The 19322-nt window shown below is 39.0% G+C and overlaps 1 protein-coding gene across 2 annotated transcripts in view; it reads left to right on the top strand.

Annotated features, from left to right (window-relative positions):
• Positions 1-19322, top strand: part of brinp2 (bone morphogenetic protein/retinoic acid inducible neural-specific 2) — a 270389-nt gene that overhangs the window by 191477 nt on the left and 59590 nt on the right. For both annotated transcript variants that reach the window (XM_040039544.1, XM_040039543.1), the window contains one exon: positions 7400-7636. In XM_040039544.1, the coding sequence (XP_039895478.1) occupies positions 7400-7636 (237 nt within the window). The remainder of the gene's footprint in view (positions 1-7399; positions 7637-19322) is intronic.

Below are 19322 nucleotides of genomic sequence, written 5' to 3'. Positions count from 1 at the left end.
TTTTGGGTAATGTCAATGCATTACTGGGTAAAATTGAAAAGAACCAGTAAACAGAAAAGTACTTGGCTATATATTTATAATACTTGAAACTTCATAATCTGCTGTGAGGTTTTCTGATACAGAGCAGGAATACATGGGAGAGACTCCCTGTGGTTTAAAGAGGATATTGTTGCACTGTGTATCTGTGTTGTCAGCATTGTTCTAATATGACAAAAAAAGCTTATTTTTTTTCCTTTTTTTTTTTTTTTTACAGTATTTCTAATTAAATGAAACGTTTAAAAAGGTGATCTGATTCTTTAATTCCAATATTTACTTGGATAATAATTCTTAAACAACAACTTTCCCAGTGTTATTCTGTTACTCCAGCTAAAGAATGAAGCACAAAAAACAAGAAGAAGCAAAGTGGAAAAACAGAGCAACAAAGAGTGAGGTGGAATAGAGACAAGGTGTTTTAGTGGCTGGTGATGGAACGTGTGTTATTTGTGTTATTTAGCTGTCTCCTAAACTGAAGAAGCCCCGTCCAGATTTGGAACAAGCACAAACACACACACAAACACAGACACACACACACCCCCACACACACAAAGACCTCAAAACACCTGCCAAATCATGGAAGAGGAAAAATGTGACTAATTACATCTCTTTCCAAGCCATTGAAAGAGTAAATACCAAAGAAGAGACATGCATATTCATAGCAGGGCACAGCGGGATTGACTTGGCTGTTGAAAATCCTCCAGAATGAGCTTCTGAAGCGAGGAGAGAGGAAGCTTTTGACACAACAAATTGATGATTATTAGAGCGACAGACAGGGAGGCAGATTCAGAGAAGCAGCATGAGCGCCACAAAGAAAGCTGCCTGCTAGTTTCTACGGGATGATGCTGCTCTTTAAATATCACACGTGAGCTTTTTGATTTTTAATAGGCTGTGCACCCATGAAACAGCACCATAATTAGCATACCCCTAGAATTTAAAATAATTTCAACAATAAAAGCAGCGGAATTGAAACAAGCGTGTAACCTGCTGGACAGTATTTCCCACAGCCTGAGCATTTGAATCTTCACTTAGTGTAACATCAATCTGAAATTATTAACTATTTTAAATCCTGCAAAATTTCATTCTTAGCATAAAAACACTTGTTTTGTAAGAGGTGTTCGTGTAGGTGTAATGGCTTATAGGTAGTTGGTTATGTAACATTGGTTGTGCAATTTTCCCATTTGCCAGTTGGGCTTTCAACATCATGCCAGACTAGAAGACCAGTCGGTGGAAAAGCATGGCATTGCAAAGTAATAATAATGTAATGTGATTATGTTAACGATGGCTTACGTTCACTCAGGATTCCACTGTTAGTGTGACAACAGCTAAGAACCCAAACAGATTTCAATGAAATTAAAAACTCAGCCACAAAACTGCAAAACAAAACACAAATTACAGTCTACTTTGATTAGACTTTTTCAGGCTTTTTTGATATTGTATCAACAACTTTTTAATTCTTCCTTTTATAAAAGGAATGAAACAAATGGTGGAAGAAACCATATTGCAGAAGGCATCTGACAGCATCCCTTAGGATATCCTTTAGAAGGCGCCTTGGGAGTAAGGGGTATTTGGCCCATTGCTTTGAGTCGTTGTAAACCGTTGTGAGAGGCTGGTCCACACTTTCATGTGGAAAAGAAGCAACCAAAAAAAACAACATTTAGGAAGAAGCAGCTTTTAATAAAATACCAAATGTTTTCTTTCTGCAGACTAATTATTTTGAAAGGTGAGCGAAAAAACAAAACAAGACATGCACAATACATTTGGATTGCTCACATAAATAAGGCTCCATATCCATCACGTCCATAACTATTGAATTAAGTATTCTTTTTAATATCAGGCTGAGAAATAGTGAAAGCTGCAGGCAACAAACAAGCTGCATGTGGCTGAGGCTGTAGGGCTTTTTTTGGTGATTATAGACTAGGTGACAGTTGCTACTGATGATTAGTTCTGAAATACGTCCCAGTCAAGACTTGTCATCATTATAACTAGGAATTGCAACTGAAAATAAAACAAGTACATAACCATCTTTATCTCACTGGGTTAATACAATTGCTCATATTGTACTGTGTATATACATATGTGTACATGAACACATTTACTAGGCCACCTACATGACGCTTTCAGGAGCTGCTTGGGCATGGAAACCCATGTCATGAAAATCCTGGGGCACAGTTTTTGTGATTATCTTAATGCCCGAGGAGGATTCTCTGCATTTATTTAGTCAGCAGAGTGTTAGTAACTTAGAGTTGATAAAGAAAATAACACAGACTGACTTGTTGCAGTGCTAACAGGCTATTAGAGCACCATGTTCAAATTCAGTGAGCTCTTTGTAATACCCAGTTCTGTCATGGTGAATTGGATTAAAGGACTCAGGTGCGAGACTCCTTGCAGAATGACAGTGGATTTATTTACAGTGAAAAGGTGAGTTAACAGTTCGAGTCTATAATCCAAAAAGGGCAGTGCAGTGATACGGCGACCTCTCCTCACGGTGACAGTGCAGTAATAATCCACAGCAACTCCTGGTGCCGGCTCCTCCTCCAATCCCTGAACCCCGGTTTAGTTCAACGTTCCAGCGTTGGTTGTGACTCAACCGCCCTGTTAAATAGGTCTGCGCTGGCAAGGTAATTCCGCACAGGTGCGATGATTCTAGCTCAGGACACTCCCCTCCGGTCAACTGCTGTTCCGTGCCACGGCTTCCGGAAGTACATGTCCCAGCAGAAAAACACATGCACAGGATGGAGAGGAGAACACGACACAGTACACACAAACACCACAACAAATTGGCAAGACGATCGGTGAGGACCGTCAAGCCATGACAAGTTCTTTTCACAAATGTTTGTAACCGCATGATTAGGTGCTTGATTTTATACACCTGTAGCAAAGGGACTGAAAACATCTAAATTTAGAGACTGAGAGGAGTGACTTTTGTCAACATAGTGTATGGTAGTTAATGTTCTAACTATATATAAGCATGTGCCACTACATTACAATCCACGTGCAACTTAATTCTGAAAAATTTGGGACTCTGATCAAGAGTCTTTTCATTCTGTTGCATTTTTTTTCACGATGCACCAAATCTTTCCAGTTAGTGAGAGGTCTGGACTGTAGGCAGGAAAGTTTAGCACCTGGACTCTTTATACACAAATGAGCTTTGGCCCAGAGAAGACAGCAACATTTCTGGATTATGTTCACATATAGTTTCTACTTTGCATGAGTGAGCTTTAATCTGTATTTGTAGATAACATGGCAACATGTGTTTAGAGTAGTGTTTCCCAACCTTTTGGAGCCACGGCACATATTTCACCTTAGAAAAATCACACGGCACACCGCCAAACAAAAATGTCACAAAAAGCATTTTGATCATTTTTCCCGGCACATCAGGTATAGCAGAATTAGCTCAGTTTGTCCCCCAGTATACCTTTTTTTGCCTTCTACTGGGTCGCAAGTTTCTCCAGGACCCAGGTCAGACTGACTACTTTTTCTTTTCAAATATTTATCTATTGTTATTCTTCTTCTTCGTTTTCTTCTGTTTTACTTGCAGTTGGCAACCCATTTAATTAGAGCAGGTAGTCTAGTGGAAAAGAATGTAATTGTTCTGCTTGTTACTCACACCGATCGCTTAGAGTATCTTTACTCTAAGTGAAAAAGGTTAAAATATCAATACTACAGTCTAAATATCAGGAGAGCAAATCAATATGCTTTCAGATGTGTGGCCTAAAGATCACAAGAATCTACATACTGATTTTCAGCCTTCAGCTTTGTCTCTTGCACACAGAGATTATTCCAGATTCTCTTATGCACTTTGTGCTGTAGATGCGAACACAAACTGAAATTGTTCCACAATTATTTGCCTTTTTTTGCAGATTGGTAAACCTTTGCACATCTTTACTTCTAAGAAACACTGCTTCTATAAGATAGTCTTTTTACACCCAATAATGTTACTGATCTTCTGCAAAGCAGACAAAATATTCTTCATACTGTTTCTTCTTTTTCAGCCTTTTCTGTCTTTTCTTTTTGTTTGTTTGTGCAATCAAATTAAAAAATAATTTTTCATGAATTTTTCATGAAAAGATTTTTCATGAAATAGCAAAATTTCTGTTTAAACATTTGATGTTTTCTGTGTTCTGTTGTTATAAATACAAGTTTCTAAGTTCTACCAATCACTACATTGTGTTTTGATTTACTTTTTACACAAACCCAATCTTTTTGGAATTGGGTTTATATACAAAACAGCTCTGCCTCAAAAATGGTACGCATTTCTGTGAGTGTATCTGTGATGTCAGGCATCCTGGCAGTGGGTTTGGGTCTTTATGAATTGTGCTTGTTATGTCATATCCGACATATTAGTTTGGAATCTGTCTGTTGTTTGTAGCCTAGGTCAACAAGTGTCCTTGATATGCAATGACTTTGAAATGCTACATTTCAAAGTAACAGCCACATGAAATCCAAGGCCCAAAGTTTACCAGCAGAACTTTATATTCAGCAGAATATTATTCAATTATCTGACAGTGGTTCCAACGACTTCCCATCCTAAGTAGTAATACAGTGCTAGTTAGTCCCAGCAATATCAACCGTTAAGAAGTGAACCGATCTTAGAGACCTACATTAGTAGGTTCAGGGACTAGTGGTGGTATAAGTTGCAGGTATGTCAGCCAAGATACCATGGTTTGGAAACCTGTGTGGGATCATTCTGTCTTTCTTTCCTCTCTTACAGATTTGTGTTGTTTTTTTTACACACTTTTTACTTCCTTGTTAAGTTTAGGCCCCTAAGACTGATTAGATTTAACTACTGAAATATCCTGGGTAAGGTATGAGGTTTAAAAACTGCTTCGTTAGATCCATAAAACAATCTTATTTTGGGGTAAAATATACCTATTCTCAAGAGTAATCACAATCACCAATAAATTAGGAATTGGAAGTACCTGGCCTGTCTCACTAAAGCCATAAAACGGTGTATCATGGCAGAGAAAATGGAAGGAAATGGGCCACACCAGTATTTTTTGACAAAATGGTATTACCTCAATGAGAATGGGCTGGTGGTTCTAATATTGTGGCTGATTCAAAAATATTGGCACTTCACTTCAAGGCATCGCTCCAGTGTTATAGCTTGTGAATCGATGTTATAGCTGAAACTACTTTGTAGTTTGTGAAAACCGTGATCATATCCTCCTAAGGCTATGTCTACTATATACACTCAACAAAAATATAAACACAACACTTTTGTTTTGCTCATTTTTCATGAGCTGACCTTAAAGATCTGAAACATTTTCTACATACACAAAGGACCCATTGCTATCAAATATTGTTCACAAATCTGTCTAAATCTGTGTTAGTGAGAACTTCTCGTTTGCCGAGATAATCATCCCACCTCACAGGTGTGGCATGTCAAGGTGCTGATTAGAAAGCATGAATATTGCACAGGTGTGCCTTAGACTGCCCATAATAAAAAGCCACTCTGAAGTACGCAGTTTGATCACACAGCACAGTGCTGCAGATGTCGCAGCTTTTGAGGGAGCGTGCAGTTGGCATGCTGACTGCAGCAATGTTTACCAGAGCTGTTGCCTGTGAAATGAAAGTTCATTTCTCTGCCATAAGCCGTCTTCAAAGGCGTTTCAGAGGATTTGGCAGTACATTGAACCGGCCTCACAATTGCAGACCACATCTAACCACACCAGCCCAGGACCTCCACACCCAGCATGTTCACCTCCAGGATGGTTGACCAGGTGGAGACCAGCCTCCCGGAGAGCTGCAGCAACAATCGGTTTGCATAACCAAAGAATTTCTGCAAAAACTGTCAGAAACCGTCTCAGGGAAGCTCATCTGCATGCTTGTTGTCCTCATCGGGGTCTGGACCTGACTGCAGTTTGTCATTGTGACCAACAAATGCTCACATTCGATGGCGTCTGGGACGTTGGAGAGGTGTTCTGTTGACAGATGTTTTTACTGTTCAGGGCAGATGGCAGACAGCTTGTGTTGCATCGTGTGGGTGAGCGGTTTGCTGACGTCAACATTGTGGATTGACTGGCCCATGGTGGCAGTGGGGTTATGGACAGTGAACACGAGTGCATTTTATTGTTGGTATTTTGAATGCACAGAGATACCGTGTTGAGATCCTGATGACCATTGTTGTGCCATTTATCCATGGCCATAACCTCATTTTACAGCATGATAATGCACGGCCCCATATTGCAAGGTTCTGTACACAATTCCTTGGAAGCTGAAAACATCCCAGTTCTTGCATGGCCCGCATACTCACCAGACATGTCACCCATTGAGCATGTTTGGGATGCTCGGCTCGGTGTATATGGCAGCATGTTCCAGTTCCTGCCAATATTCAGCAACTTTGCACAAGTATTGAAGAGCAGTGGACCAACATTCCACAGCCCTCAATCAACAACCTGATCAACTCTATGCCCATTGTACACCATTTGCCTCACACAGTGCAACACATCTAATGGAGATGTGTTGCACTGTGTGAGGCAAATGGTAAATGGTCTGTATTTGTATAGCGCTTTACTAGTCCCTAAGGACCCCAAAGCGCTTTACACAACCAGTCATCCACCCATTCACACACACATTCACACACTGGTGATGGCAAGCTACGTCGTAGCCACAGCCACCCTGGGGCGCACTGACAGAGGCGAGGCTGCCGGACACTGGCGCCGCCGGGCCCTCTGACCACCACCAGTAGGTAACGGGTGAAGTGTCTTGCCCAAGGACACAACGACCGAGACTGTCCAAGCCGGGGCTCGAACCGGCAACCTTCCGATTGGTGGCCACACCAGATACTGACTGGTTTTAGACATCTGTAGCATTGTGCTGTGTGATCAGACTGCATATTTCAGAGTGGCCTTTTATTGTGGAAAGTCTAAGCCACACCTGTGCAATAGACATGCTGTCTAATCAGCACCTTGACATGGTGGTGGGATGGATTATCTCGGCAAATGAGAGGTTCTCATTAACACAGATTTAACCAGATTTGTGAACAATATTTGATAGTAATGGGTCATTTGTGTATGTAGAAAATGTTTCAGATCTTTAAGTTCATCTCATGAAAAATGGGAGCAAAAACAAAAGTGTTGCGTTTATATTTTTGTTCAGTGTATTATATATGATAAAGGAAATTAACAATTGTTTAAAATCCTACAAGAAATCAGCTGGGTTAGAAATGCCAAATGTCAAGAATTTTACTTCACAGTCTTCTCAATTAAATCGCAAGTGCTAAAAATGTATTTTTACTTGAAGCCTTAAAAATAGCCTAAAATAAAATATGACTATTTTAGAGTCTGCTTGTTCAAAAATAAGAGCATTCTAAAAAAAAAAAAAAATCCCAAATGCTTTACCATGTGCTTCCTTTTCTTTCCAGGATTGCAAGATGTCCTGCCAGAGTTTCTGCGTGGGCGTTTTGTGGAGGCAGCCCTCAGCTACGTGGCATGCAACTCGGAGGGCGAGTTGCTCTGTCGCAACAATGACTGCTGGTGCCGGTGCTCTCCTCGCTTCCCAGAATGCAACTGTCCTTTTGCTGACATCAAGGTCATGGAGGAGAACCTGGAAAAGAGCAAAGAGGCGTGGAACTACTTCAACCAAGAGTTCATGGAATCAGGTATGGGCTCATGTTTCTAAGCAAGCTGTTGAGCTGCAGTTGAGCTATAAAGAGGTTGCGCTGAAGAATGCTTTGGTTTCGTTTCTGAACTGCTTTGGAAGAAAAATGCTTCACTTAACATCTGAATGCGTATAAAAAGTTTGTATGGCGATTCAAAAGCCTGCTGATAACTAATGCAAGGTGTATTTTGGCGGTAAGTCTGCGGTGTGGTGTTTTGATTTTGATTCTCAGATGCTATATGTCTTGTCACTGTTGTCATTGTGATGAAACCTGTAACACTTATGGGAACAACTTTAACATCCATCGAAAAATATGTTCCACTTGACTTGGATCTTTGAGGTTCAGGGTTTTTTTTTTTCTTCCAGCAGATATGTATGTAACACATTCAACACACAGCTAGTGTGAGCCACTTACAGTCCAGAAGACAATTATCCTTCTATGCATTTAGTAAATCTAAAATAATATTTGAATATTTATAGACCACACCAGTCTGCTTTAGCACACAGTGTTGGAACCACAATCTTACACTGTCCAAAAAAACTAAAACATATTTTCTGTTCATATTTCAGCATAATTAGCATTACACTTGAGAATCAAAAAGACTCACAGTATGTCTATTTAATGCTTGCTTGGAGCTGCAATGAAATAGTTGGATAACCAGCAAGAGTGCAGTGCACTCAGCACTAGCAGCAATTTAATTTCAGAAAGAAGCTTGAAGAAATGTTGTTCAACAAATGAGTTGATACTGAATTGTTCTGCTCTTTAAACCTCTTAGATACAAAACAAATATTCAATGAATTACAAATCCTTAGAGTATTTGTGGTTTTTATGCAGATTCGTTTTCTTTAGTTTTGACATTACTTAGCAACATTTTCCACACAGCTATAATAACACTGAAAATTTTATTTGCTGGCCTTGCATTGAGGTAGGCTGTACAGAAAGGATGAGCTGTGGACAGCTGGACAGGGAGCGTGTTGCACAAGTTTGTTCGGTTCCAGTACCAGATGTAGATGCAGCAGGTGGGGTGGTGATGATTTATTCCTCCAAGCTGGAAGCATTTTATGCTCAGTAACACTCTGGTTATACAGTGTGTACCTGTGAAGTGTTGCTATGATTATGTTCATAATTAGTCAGTTTGCAAGTTTCTGACAGACCAAAACAATAAGTTGGTACTCGGTTCACAGCTCAGTTAATGCAAACTTCATTAACAGCCTGATATACTCACTAAACACTTAAGTATGTACTTCTTGTTAGTAAGAGTTTGGATCCCCTGTATCTTCTGAATTGCCTTAATTCTTTGTTGTATAGATTCAACAAGGGGGATTTTGGTCAGTTTGGTTCATTGGTCTGAGATCTGGTGACTGTGTGGTCATTTGAGTGGAGTGAACTGACTGAAGTGGCACCATCTGCTCCAAGGTTTAACATATTGTATGCTCAGAGATGCTCTTCTGATAAGCAGAGATGTTGTTTTCTGGCAACCACTTGATTGTAGAAAGCGGTCATTTGAATGTTTGCCTTTATTTCAGATCAAAGCAGTCTGGCCACTCTACTCTGACCTTATCTATCTAAACCTTAAAGTGACTTTGTAGTTTTACTTTTCAGTGACCAAGAATTAGTACCTAACATCATTAGACGAGTGATTTTAATACTGTGGCTGGTCAGGATATAGTAGGAAAGAATGAAAAGTATGTATACAAGTAATGATACTTTTATTGCGAATACAGCAAAGTATAATTAAAAGTAGGCTGTTCTGTGTAACATCTAGAAAACCGCTGTTCTTTGTAAATAATTAAAAAAGTTAGAAAACATTGCTACATTTTTTAATTATTTCAATTTAGATAGTATTGTGTTAGTAATATTGTTAGCAAGCTAAAGTTAGCTAGATTTACATTTATTTGCAGCATTAATTGATCCAAGTAGATCAGCAGAATGCAGGCAGAGACATCATTAAAGTTTGAATGCGCTAGCTTACATTATCCACTCAAATCAGTATTTTGCTAGCAGCAATGCAAGCTACGGCAAGCAGCATTAGCTTACACTAATGCTAATGCTGCAATGTGGATCCTCAAAGATAGAGCAATGTTCCCGAGCCTTAAATCTAAAGCCAGTGCAGAAGTGCCTTAAATTTCAAATTGGTGGCAATGACCAGCGGCGGCGGCGGGGACACTCCTCTGTATACTTAAAGAAGGTGTATTTAAGTTTTTGAGCAATTTTTGATTTATGGCCTCAGTAATCACTTTCCTAATGGGTTTATGGTTGCAGTTTGCTCATACCGTATTTTAACTTTTGATTGCATGAGGATACTTTGGAACCACAGACTATAAGCACTGTCATTACTGAGGTTTACACGATTTATATAGAAAATATGCATCTGGGCACAGGTGAGGAAAGTATGTAGTTATTAAAAAAGTTAAATGTTGTCTCAATCTATGTGCAAATGATAGGCACACAATACATTTGATGTTAGTTTGTAGAATTTAGTATTTAAACTGGTGCTGTATAAACATAATGTAGTACAATCATAGTTCAGATTAAAAATTCGATTTACTGCCAATAAAAGTTTTTGTAACTTGAAAATTTTCAAAAACAACAAACAAAAAACAAACAAAAAATAAAACACAGACAGGTGTAAAAGTCCAAGTAAAGTCACAAGTCTGAAATTTTGAATTTCAAGTCCTTTCAAGTCTTTAAAAAAAAAAAAACGAAAAAAAGCATGTTGCAGTTATATGCTAAATGTAAATATTAGACCATGTAATTTTTAAATCTGTGTTTTTCTCAACACATGACAAAATAGTGAACTTAGAAAATATACACAAATTGTGAAATTGCAGCTCTTTAAAATGCAGCTCAATTAAACCTAGCTCCAAGAATAATTTTCACCGGCAGTTCTGAGATAAGCTGCATGTTATTCTTGGATGCGGTTGTAGGACCGGCTTTAAAATCGCATGACAAAAATATCATACATAAATAAATGATATTTTTTTTTAAAATATCATTTAAAAAAAAAAAACTGCATCACCAACGTAGCCTGGAAAACATTTGCTAGTTAGATGAAGTCAGCTATCTCATCGTAGCATATTTATATGCATATTTATAATTATACGCTTCTTGGAGTGAGTGCATACACTCGTGAAGTTTAGTAACTTCCGGTCACTGCAACAAGCCCAGGTACAGTTTACCGACGAATGGGTACAGGACCTTGAAATGCACCGTGTAGAAAGTAAAGACCATCGTACGTATCATAAGTTTACCAGTCTCACAAATCGTCATCATAAATACACATTCGTTAACCGTTTATTAATAGGACCTTTGAGCTCAATGGTAATTAATTAGCAGTGGAAATAATTTCTGGTAGCATCACAGAAATGTAGCAGTGACAATAATATTGTATGCTGTAATCGTACTGGGCAATTAGTGATACAAAACAACTGTTTTATCCTGTGAATAAAAGTATATGTTTTTGTCAATGTACCATAATAACAGAAGCGAAACGCAATATTGTGTCAGGACAATTCACTATTTATGCACAATAAACACAATAAATAAAGGAGCATAGCGCGACAATTTCTGTTCAGTGCCAGACTTGCTTGTAACCTATATCACCAATTATGTTAAGAAAAATGAGGCATTAACTACAACAGCAGACTGACCTGTGTGGAAATGCTTGGAGCAGACTAACCTGTGAGCTGGAGTGTTCTGGGACGTTATATTTGGTCTTTGAATGGCTGCAATCCAGTCGCCTCTTTGTTACTTCGGAAACATGGCTCGAACAATTTCTCTTCAACGACGTAATCCGATAACAACCGATCTCTTTACCCGTCGGCTTCCCGTGGCTGTCATGCGACCGGCTATTGCAGTTAATAATACAACAGCTTCTTGACATTTTTGTGTTTCTTTTTATCGCTGTATAACTGATTTTAATTGAAAGCCTGCGTGCGCTAGTACCGCTTGCCACGAGTTCCCAGAATCCTTTGCGGTTCTACCCGTGAATGACGTCACATTTTCAATCTCTATATAATATGCATGTTAAATTTTATATTTGGGGTAAAATATCAAGTCTTTTCAAGTAAACCGGTTCAAGTCCAATTCAAGTCCCAGGTCATTGGTGTAAAAGTCCAAGTCAAGTCACAAGTCATGAAAGCTTGTTCGTCACTGCCAAAATTTCTGGCCATAACCATGGTTTCTGACCAATTTACAGGAAAGTGAAGGTTATACTTGAGCATGCTGAGAAACAATGAGAGAGCCTCAATCAGGTTAACAATCTCACTCTTGTTGTTTTCCAGCAAGCCGACCTATTCGTCATAGAAAGCAAGACACAGGTGTGTCATATAATGATGGCAATGATGCAGAATAACTCGGACATCATTTCCTAAACTGGATAAAGCATTGTTTTTTTTTCTCCTTTGCTACATCTCAACACATCACCAGCTCACTTCTTAATGACTTGGAATATGTAGGCAGAATTTAATTGGAGACGGGTTTCTGGCAGTTTTTTTGTGAGCATCTTGAGTTTCCTCACAGAGATTAGCAGATTGTGTGTGTGTGTGTGCTGACATATAGGTTGAAATTGCTCTTTAAGTGACATTATGTTGCTAAACAGCATTTTTGTGCATTCACTTAGGCTCATTTTGACAGCACCTGACTTTGCAGGGTTTCTTTTACTTCCTTTTGCTGCGTGTTAAGTCTTTATAAAGGGGCGCTGACAAGGAGCACAGACAGGAGGAGGATGTGTAATTGCATGGCTTTTCTTGTTCTGCTGACTTTATGGGTTTTGTCAGGAGCTTAACTTTGTGTTGTTTGTCATAGAATATGAGGCCTTTAGTACATCTGCAGCCCTGTGTGTTTGAGTAATGAGCTAAGAAAATATCCGGAAAGGCTCCCCAGTTTGTAACACACCAACAAAGGGCAGACCAAAGCACAGGCAGGCATAGATTGCTCAGCCACAGGCATGACTGCATTCAGGGGATCATCAAAGTTTTATCTAATTTTAGGGAACACTCACAATCCAATTTCACGTTCACACACTACCAGTCACCTAGCATGAGGCGAGTTGGGATGAAAAATGAATGCAGAAAAAAGAGAGGAGGCTAATCTACATGACAAATATTGTTTGACTTTCAGAGCTTTAAGAGCAGGTGTTAGTATTCATTGTCTCTCCCTCTTTCTCTCTTGCTAGTTTTTCAGCAACTTTTCACTCGAACACGAACACACACACACACACACACACAAAGTGGATTCTAGCTTCTGGGGTTGTCTAGGAAGTTGGGCTGAATCTCGTCTGCTGGGACAGGCTGATAAATTTATTGTGGCGAGAGGAAAACAACTGGGAGGTTGGTGTGTGTGACAGATTGCTCATGTGTGTGTCAGAGAGACAGAAGGAGGACATAGAAGAGACTACATCACTGTGTGTGCCAAACAAAAGAGGAGAATAATACCCTCGAACCTCAGCCAATTGCAATTTGAAAACCAAAGTCCCAAAGCTAGGTTGATAGCTAGCTACAATCACACACACACACACACATCACAAGAGCTCTCTGCTCTAAGGCTCTTCTCTCTCTCTGATAGATCTTATGCAAGGTTTTGGGAGGCAAGATGTCCCAGGAAGGTGTGAATAAGTTGGAACATCACACCTTTGGTTTCGTGAAATTGGAAAACACTACCAGCTTTAAGGCTTAGCACCAGATCCTCTAATACCTTGACTTCATGGTGTGTTTATGAAATTGAAGTGACATATTTGTAATACAGTGCTGTAATTTATGTGTCCTCTGTCACAGGCTTAAAAGTTGGTAAAGAGTAGTTTTGCCTTGATACAATACTGCTTAGTTTTATTTTCTCAGTGTCTGATTGGCCATCTTTTGTGACAGTACATACACTAATAAATAAACATATATAATCATATTTCCACAAACAGTGACCAGAGGCTTTATTTTCCCCAGCCACATAAGATAAAGGCCTTATAAGCCTCTACTTAAAGCTAAAATGTAATTAGTGGTAGGATTTTAATTTCTCCCTGTTTAATCAGTGTAACTGATCATATGTTGGTCCAGGGTTTTTCTTTGATCTACTCTAATTTGCCCTCTTAAACTTGGGACATTATCGTTTCAAATGTAAAGCCCTCTAGTAGTTTAGTGAGGCATCTCCAGACTGGTACACTCAGATGGGAGTAATGATGACAAAGAAAAATAAATCAGAGTGAAGGAATGAGATGCCACCACTGTGCCAGTGTGAACACAGCACAGCACGATTACATTGCTGAAATGATTTAATTAGAAGCTGTTTAAGGCATCTTAGCTGGTAACCCTGACCCTAATGAAAACGTTTTGGGTGTGTTTAAGTTAAAATGATTGCTTTCATTGGTCCCTGGTTGCCAAGATTTCTGACAACAACTTAATAAAAACAATAATTCTACGTTCTGATTGCCTTGGGTTGGGGCTTCATTTGCATATTGCAGGGTTAGATTTGGGGTTGTCAGCAGTGATGACAGTAATGAGAGGGTAAAGGAAAGAAAGTTGAATTCTTAAAATTATGCTTCAGATTCTTAACATAGTCAGTGATCGCCAAAATTGTTCAGTCAATAACACCGTAGTTAACAGAAGATCGATATTTTATTATGATATTTGGTGGCCTGTCTCTCTTTTGGGACATTCTGCCCTTCCACAGAATATTGAAGAATATTGCAGCAGCAGGTTGGCAACACAAAACAAAGCAAGCACCGATGACAACAGACATGACACTGATACAAAGTCAGATACAAAATTTGATGCCATCAGCCGATCTAATGTGGTGGCATTTCAGTTTGACTCATGGCCTTGTGATTTGATCAGAAAAGGGAAAAAAAACTGTGTGTTTGTTGTTTTTTATAAATCCCCCAAATCCAAAAGTCAACACTAAGTTTGTGTCATTGTGCCCAACGTTCAGAACTCTTCTGCTGAGGGAAACCAAAGAGTCACAGATAAAAAGTAGCAACTGATTCCCTGTTTTATATTTCTGGGCAATTTATGTGGGAATGATTCCAAGCAAACTACAATGTATACGTAATATAAGTACAGGGCTGGTCACATTAAGTTAAAATGAAACAAAATGAATCATTCATGTATCCAAGCAGTTTTGAATAGCCTGATACTCCTCCCAGCATTGTTATAAGCAATCAGAAACCCCCCAGTGATCCATGACTTTAGAAGATAATTAACTGAACTGAGCCAACACAGGTGACACAACGCTACAGTGACACATGGGAGGAAGTGCCAGCCTTAAGAGCCAATTTTATAATGAAATTCTGATAGGGTTTAGAATTAGCATATCATAAGAATGTTCCACTCAACAAACAACCCATTAAGCTGGATCTTTACGGTATTAGCACAGCTGATGTGAGGAATGCGAGTTCTTGGCCCACCATATATGTTGCAGGGAGTTAGGAAACGAATGAGGTCACTCATACATGAAACGTAAGATGGAGCTTCTTGGTAATTAAGATTCAATTCCCTGCTCCAGGGGTGGATAGTAGGTAGTGTAAACTCCCTACTGAGAGAAAGTCAGAGTTTAAAAAAAGGAAAAAAGTTCAAGTAAGTGTTTCATTTTCTGCTGTGTTCAGTTCAGGTGAGAGACTGACACATGACATGCGAATTATTAACCAGAATAATGTTCAGGTGAATGGCCCCATACTTTAAATACTTTACAATCATTCTATTTTAAAAAAGGAAACCATTAAATTCAAAGTCCAGTTCTTTTGATTTTGCTAAGCATACACTAACTACAACATTTCGGCAACACAAGAATTTCCAACTGCATATGGAGGTGAAGGCAACTCTTTCATGCACATTGTGCTCACACTCTAAACATTGACTTTTTCACCTGTTAGTCTGACATTGCACTCCAAATGACTTCCTCACAAGAGACAAACACTGAGAGCAATTTAGAGGTAAAAGCAGTCTTCAAAGCCTAATAAAATGTGCAGAATATCTGTTCTCATGTGCTGAGTGGCTCAGGAGGTAGAGCAGGTCATTAATCAGAAGGTTGGTGGTTTGATTCCTGGCGACTTCAGTCTATGTGCTAAGGATACATTAGCGCTGAGTATCTTTCTCTTTCCTTGAGAAAGAACACATCATTAATTCTGAATGTGTTCATGTGAGTGTGAATGCTAACGAGAAAGCACTTAGAATGTGGCCCGCATAGCTTTGTGGGAATGAGACCGTTTGTATAAAGCGATTTGAGAGCTTAAGTAGAAACGCATCATATAAGAACCACTCCAAGAACCACTCCATTTACTAATTAAAATGAGGCATATAGTATATGGACAAAATGGATATCTACACATTGAAGAGACTGTATGCCATGAATCTCCTGCACATAGCTTTGAAGCTGAAGTTAATGTTAGAGTAGCTGGCAACTTTCATGCACAATGCAGCTCAACACACGGTGACTTGTTTGGGCACTTTGCTCCCGAGTTGATGTGGTTCCTAAACACTTCCACTTAACACCACTTACAGTTTATCATGGAACATCTAGGAGAGAAGTAATTTCCTAAAGTGACCTGACCTGCAGTGGTGGCATCCTGTTACAATACCACAACTGAATTGCATGAGTTCTTTACAATGTGTACAACATGATCTGGCTGACGACAACAACAAAAGTGACAAAGGACCTAAAAGCTCTTATATAAAAAACAACTAAATACCAGGTTTGGGAGCATTAGCTACATCTCAGTATGACATCACTTGAAATGTTAAGCAGACATAAGAGACAGCAAAGAGCGTTACCGCTGTGCTGGTACAGAAATTTCTTTTGTAGGGGCGGCATTGGCAATGTATTTAATAATGGTTAAAGTTTTAGGATGAGGGTTACATTTTTCATCAGAAACAAAGAAAATACAAACTGATGGTCATTGTGGTGCAGTAGTATGGATGAACAGTGGACACAAACAAACACCAACATGAAAGAAAGACAAGAAACCAAAACAAAGCTTCAGCATGAGAGTCACTGACAAGACTCCATTTACAGCACAAGATGAGTAATTTATATGTTTCTTAGTGGTTGGTAAACCATTTGCTACACTTGATTCAGCATTGAAACAATATGCAGAGACAAGTTTCAATATATGGCTGGAAGAAGACAACAAAACAGACTAAACTGCAACCAAGAGTGTTTCAGACAACATTCAGCAGAGTTCAGTAGGGAGGGGTCATTGTTAGGAACTGAACACCGCACAGCAGAATGGAATCCCAGCGGTGATAGGAATTAGGCCAGGATCCTGTGGAGTCTAGGAGAGGTGGAGATTGGAGGAGCTTGACAGCATGGGAAAGTGGAAGGGATATAAAAGTTAGATTAGCCACCTAACATCTGGGAAGCAGACAGATGTGTGACTACTGATCTTTCTTATTGAACTTTGGCATAAGCTTCATTTTAGTCATTAATGCTGTATCACGCTACACTGTTTGAATGAATTTCCTACCAAAAATCAAGATTCTAAATTTACGCATACGCACTGAAATCGTACTTGGTTTAATAGTGACACATTTTGACTCATTATTGAAAATTGGAGTCAGGAACACTGTAAGCCCAGAATATGTAGCAAAGATGTAAAAGCTTAGCTTAAAGGCATCCACATAAAATGGTGTACAAGAGAATGACAAGGACCGTGTCTCTTCCTAAAGAGGAAAAACAGCACTGCAGCCCATTGAAAAGACAAGAGCCTCAGCAAACACAGGAGAGGCTTCAGCAGCCAGTGCTAACAGAGACTCTATACGTCATCACTTAACCAGCATTATGAGTCTTATCAAGTAGTAGCACATTGCTTTTTATTTTATTTACTCATTTTAATTTTAATTGTACTGTTTGATGTTGCTGTGGACAATTCATGAAACAAAGGTGCTGTACTGATGTTGGTGTGTACTTGTCTGCAGGCTGTCTATATTTCTTGTGGAATATGATGAAGGCTTATCAGATTAAACTGTGATGGTAGATGTTACATAAAAGCTGCTACCATTATAGTTTATATCTTATTTATATTTACTCCTCAGTAACAGGCTCATTACCGAACTTCAAACCTCTTTCCATATTGCAGTATGCTTTTCTTTCTCCAAGCAGTACAACCTCTGAGAGCTGTTGGCATGGCTGCAGACTCTTATCCTGTCTTTGTTTAGCATAAGTGTGCGTACAAGCTGCATGTAGCATGTTTCTTTTCATTAGTTGACTAATAATGAAGCACTCCATATCGAGAATAGGAAGAAGAAAGACAGAAAATCTTTTATACACAGGTTACCATTGTGAGGACATACTGTACCTGTTGCATCACAACACCAGTCACAATGTTAATTGGATATGGTGCGCTTGCTGAGCGAAGTTGGTAGTAACCATTAAGTAGGCTAGAAATACTGAGAGGAAAAGTATGACACTGACTAGATGGTTCTTTACCAAAGAAAAGGTTTTTTTTAGTATGTTTGAGTCATACACACACACATCAAACACAGTCTGGCTGTCCACGTGGCAGGATGCAGGTACACTGCAGAGTGAGGCTTCTCTAAAAGGAAACCTTCTCTGCTTAAGCATACATAAGCAGAGAAACAGTGTGTGTGATTCAAAGCTCATCAACAAGGGACACCTTTAACTTCTGGCAGAAGCACAACAGCATCTACTTGGAGTCATTAACTCGTTTAAATGCTCTGCATGGTAACACAGAGTAGCAGCAAAGGAATATGAAGTCATTTTCAGAGAACAGCTGCTTCCTGTGGTGCAAACACTATTTCTCTTCAAGGCCAGATTCCAAATGGAGTCTAGCTTTAAATGTGGTCAAATAGAACAACAGCGCACTCACAAATACCAGTTTACTGCAGTTCTTTCATTCACTGGCAGATGGAGTTCACAAAAAAGCGAAGCTAGAGCAGGGTTGATGGGTGGGTCAGCAAAATGTGTAATTTTGAAAATTTTACTTGAAAATGGGTATAATGGATGAAAGCTAAACCGCAGTTTTCAACATTTTACTCAGTGGTTATCAGAATTTAGAAGCAATTGCAGATCTAAATATCCCTTTATTTTATGAGCTTGTAGTGAGAACTGCAGTGGTTTTTGCATTTTCTCAGTAATTTGCCATCAAACCTTGCAGGAAATTGAAAGCAGCACGGAAAACTGTCAGGCAACACAGAGAACTGATGTGGACTTTAAAAAACATATATTTGGTAATTCACCCACTAGCACCTTGCACACTGGAGGTTTTTATATGTGAATAAAAGCGCTGTGAGCTCTACGCATACAAAATAGGATAGGAGGATGTTAGTGAAGTTCATGTAAAAGTTCATGTAAAAGATTCTAGTGTCAAGTGACTTTTTTTGGATTTTACACAAAGAATCTTAAAGTTATTCCATTTCTGGGTCATTATGAGATCAGCAACAGTGGCAAACGTTTCAGGCATTCTTCTTTTTTACCCAAGTAAAAAGTGAAAAATTACAGGCTTACTCAAAGTCAGAAAGGATATTTTTACCAGCTATTACTGTGCAACACTAGCTGATCTTTATGCCATATTAACAAAATGCCATATTAACAAAATATTAGTACATGGGAATAGAGACTTTATTTTGACTTTGCTTCCTAACCGAAACAGAAAAAAATCAACAGTTAAAGTGAGATTTGGCAGGTGGGGCACCCCAAGATTGGTTATAGTGGGTCAGTGTGGTTAAAAAATCACAACTCACAA

Source organism: Simochromis diagramma, unplaced genomic scaffold (genome assembly GCF_900408965.1).
Source record: "Simochromis diagramma unplaced genomic scaffold, fSimDia1.1 OVJJ01000337.1, whole genome shotgun sequence".
Lineage (NCBI taxonomy): Eukaryota > Metazoa > Chordata > Actinopteri > Cichliformes > Cichlidae > Simochromis > Simochromis diagramma.
Note: the sequence above shows the minus strand (reverse complement) of the source record. Positions and strands in the feature narration are given on the sequence as shown.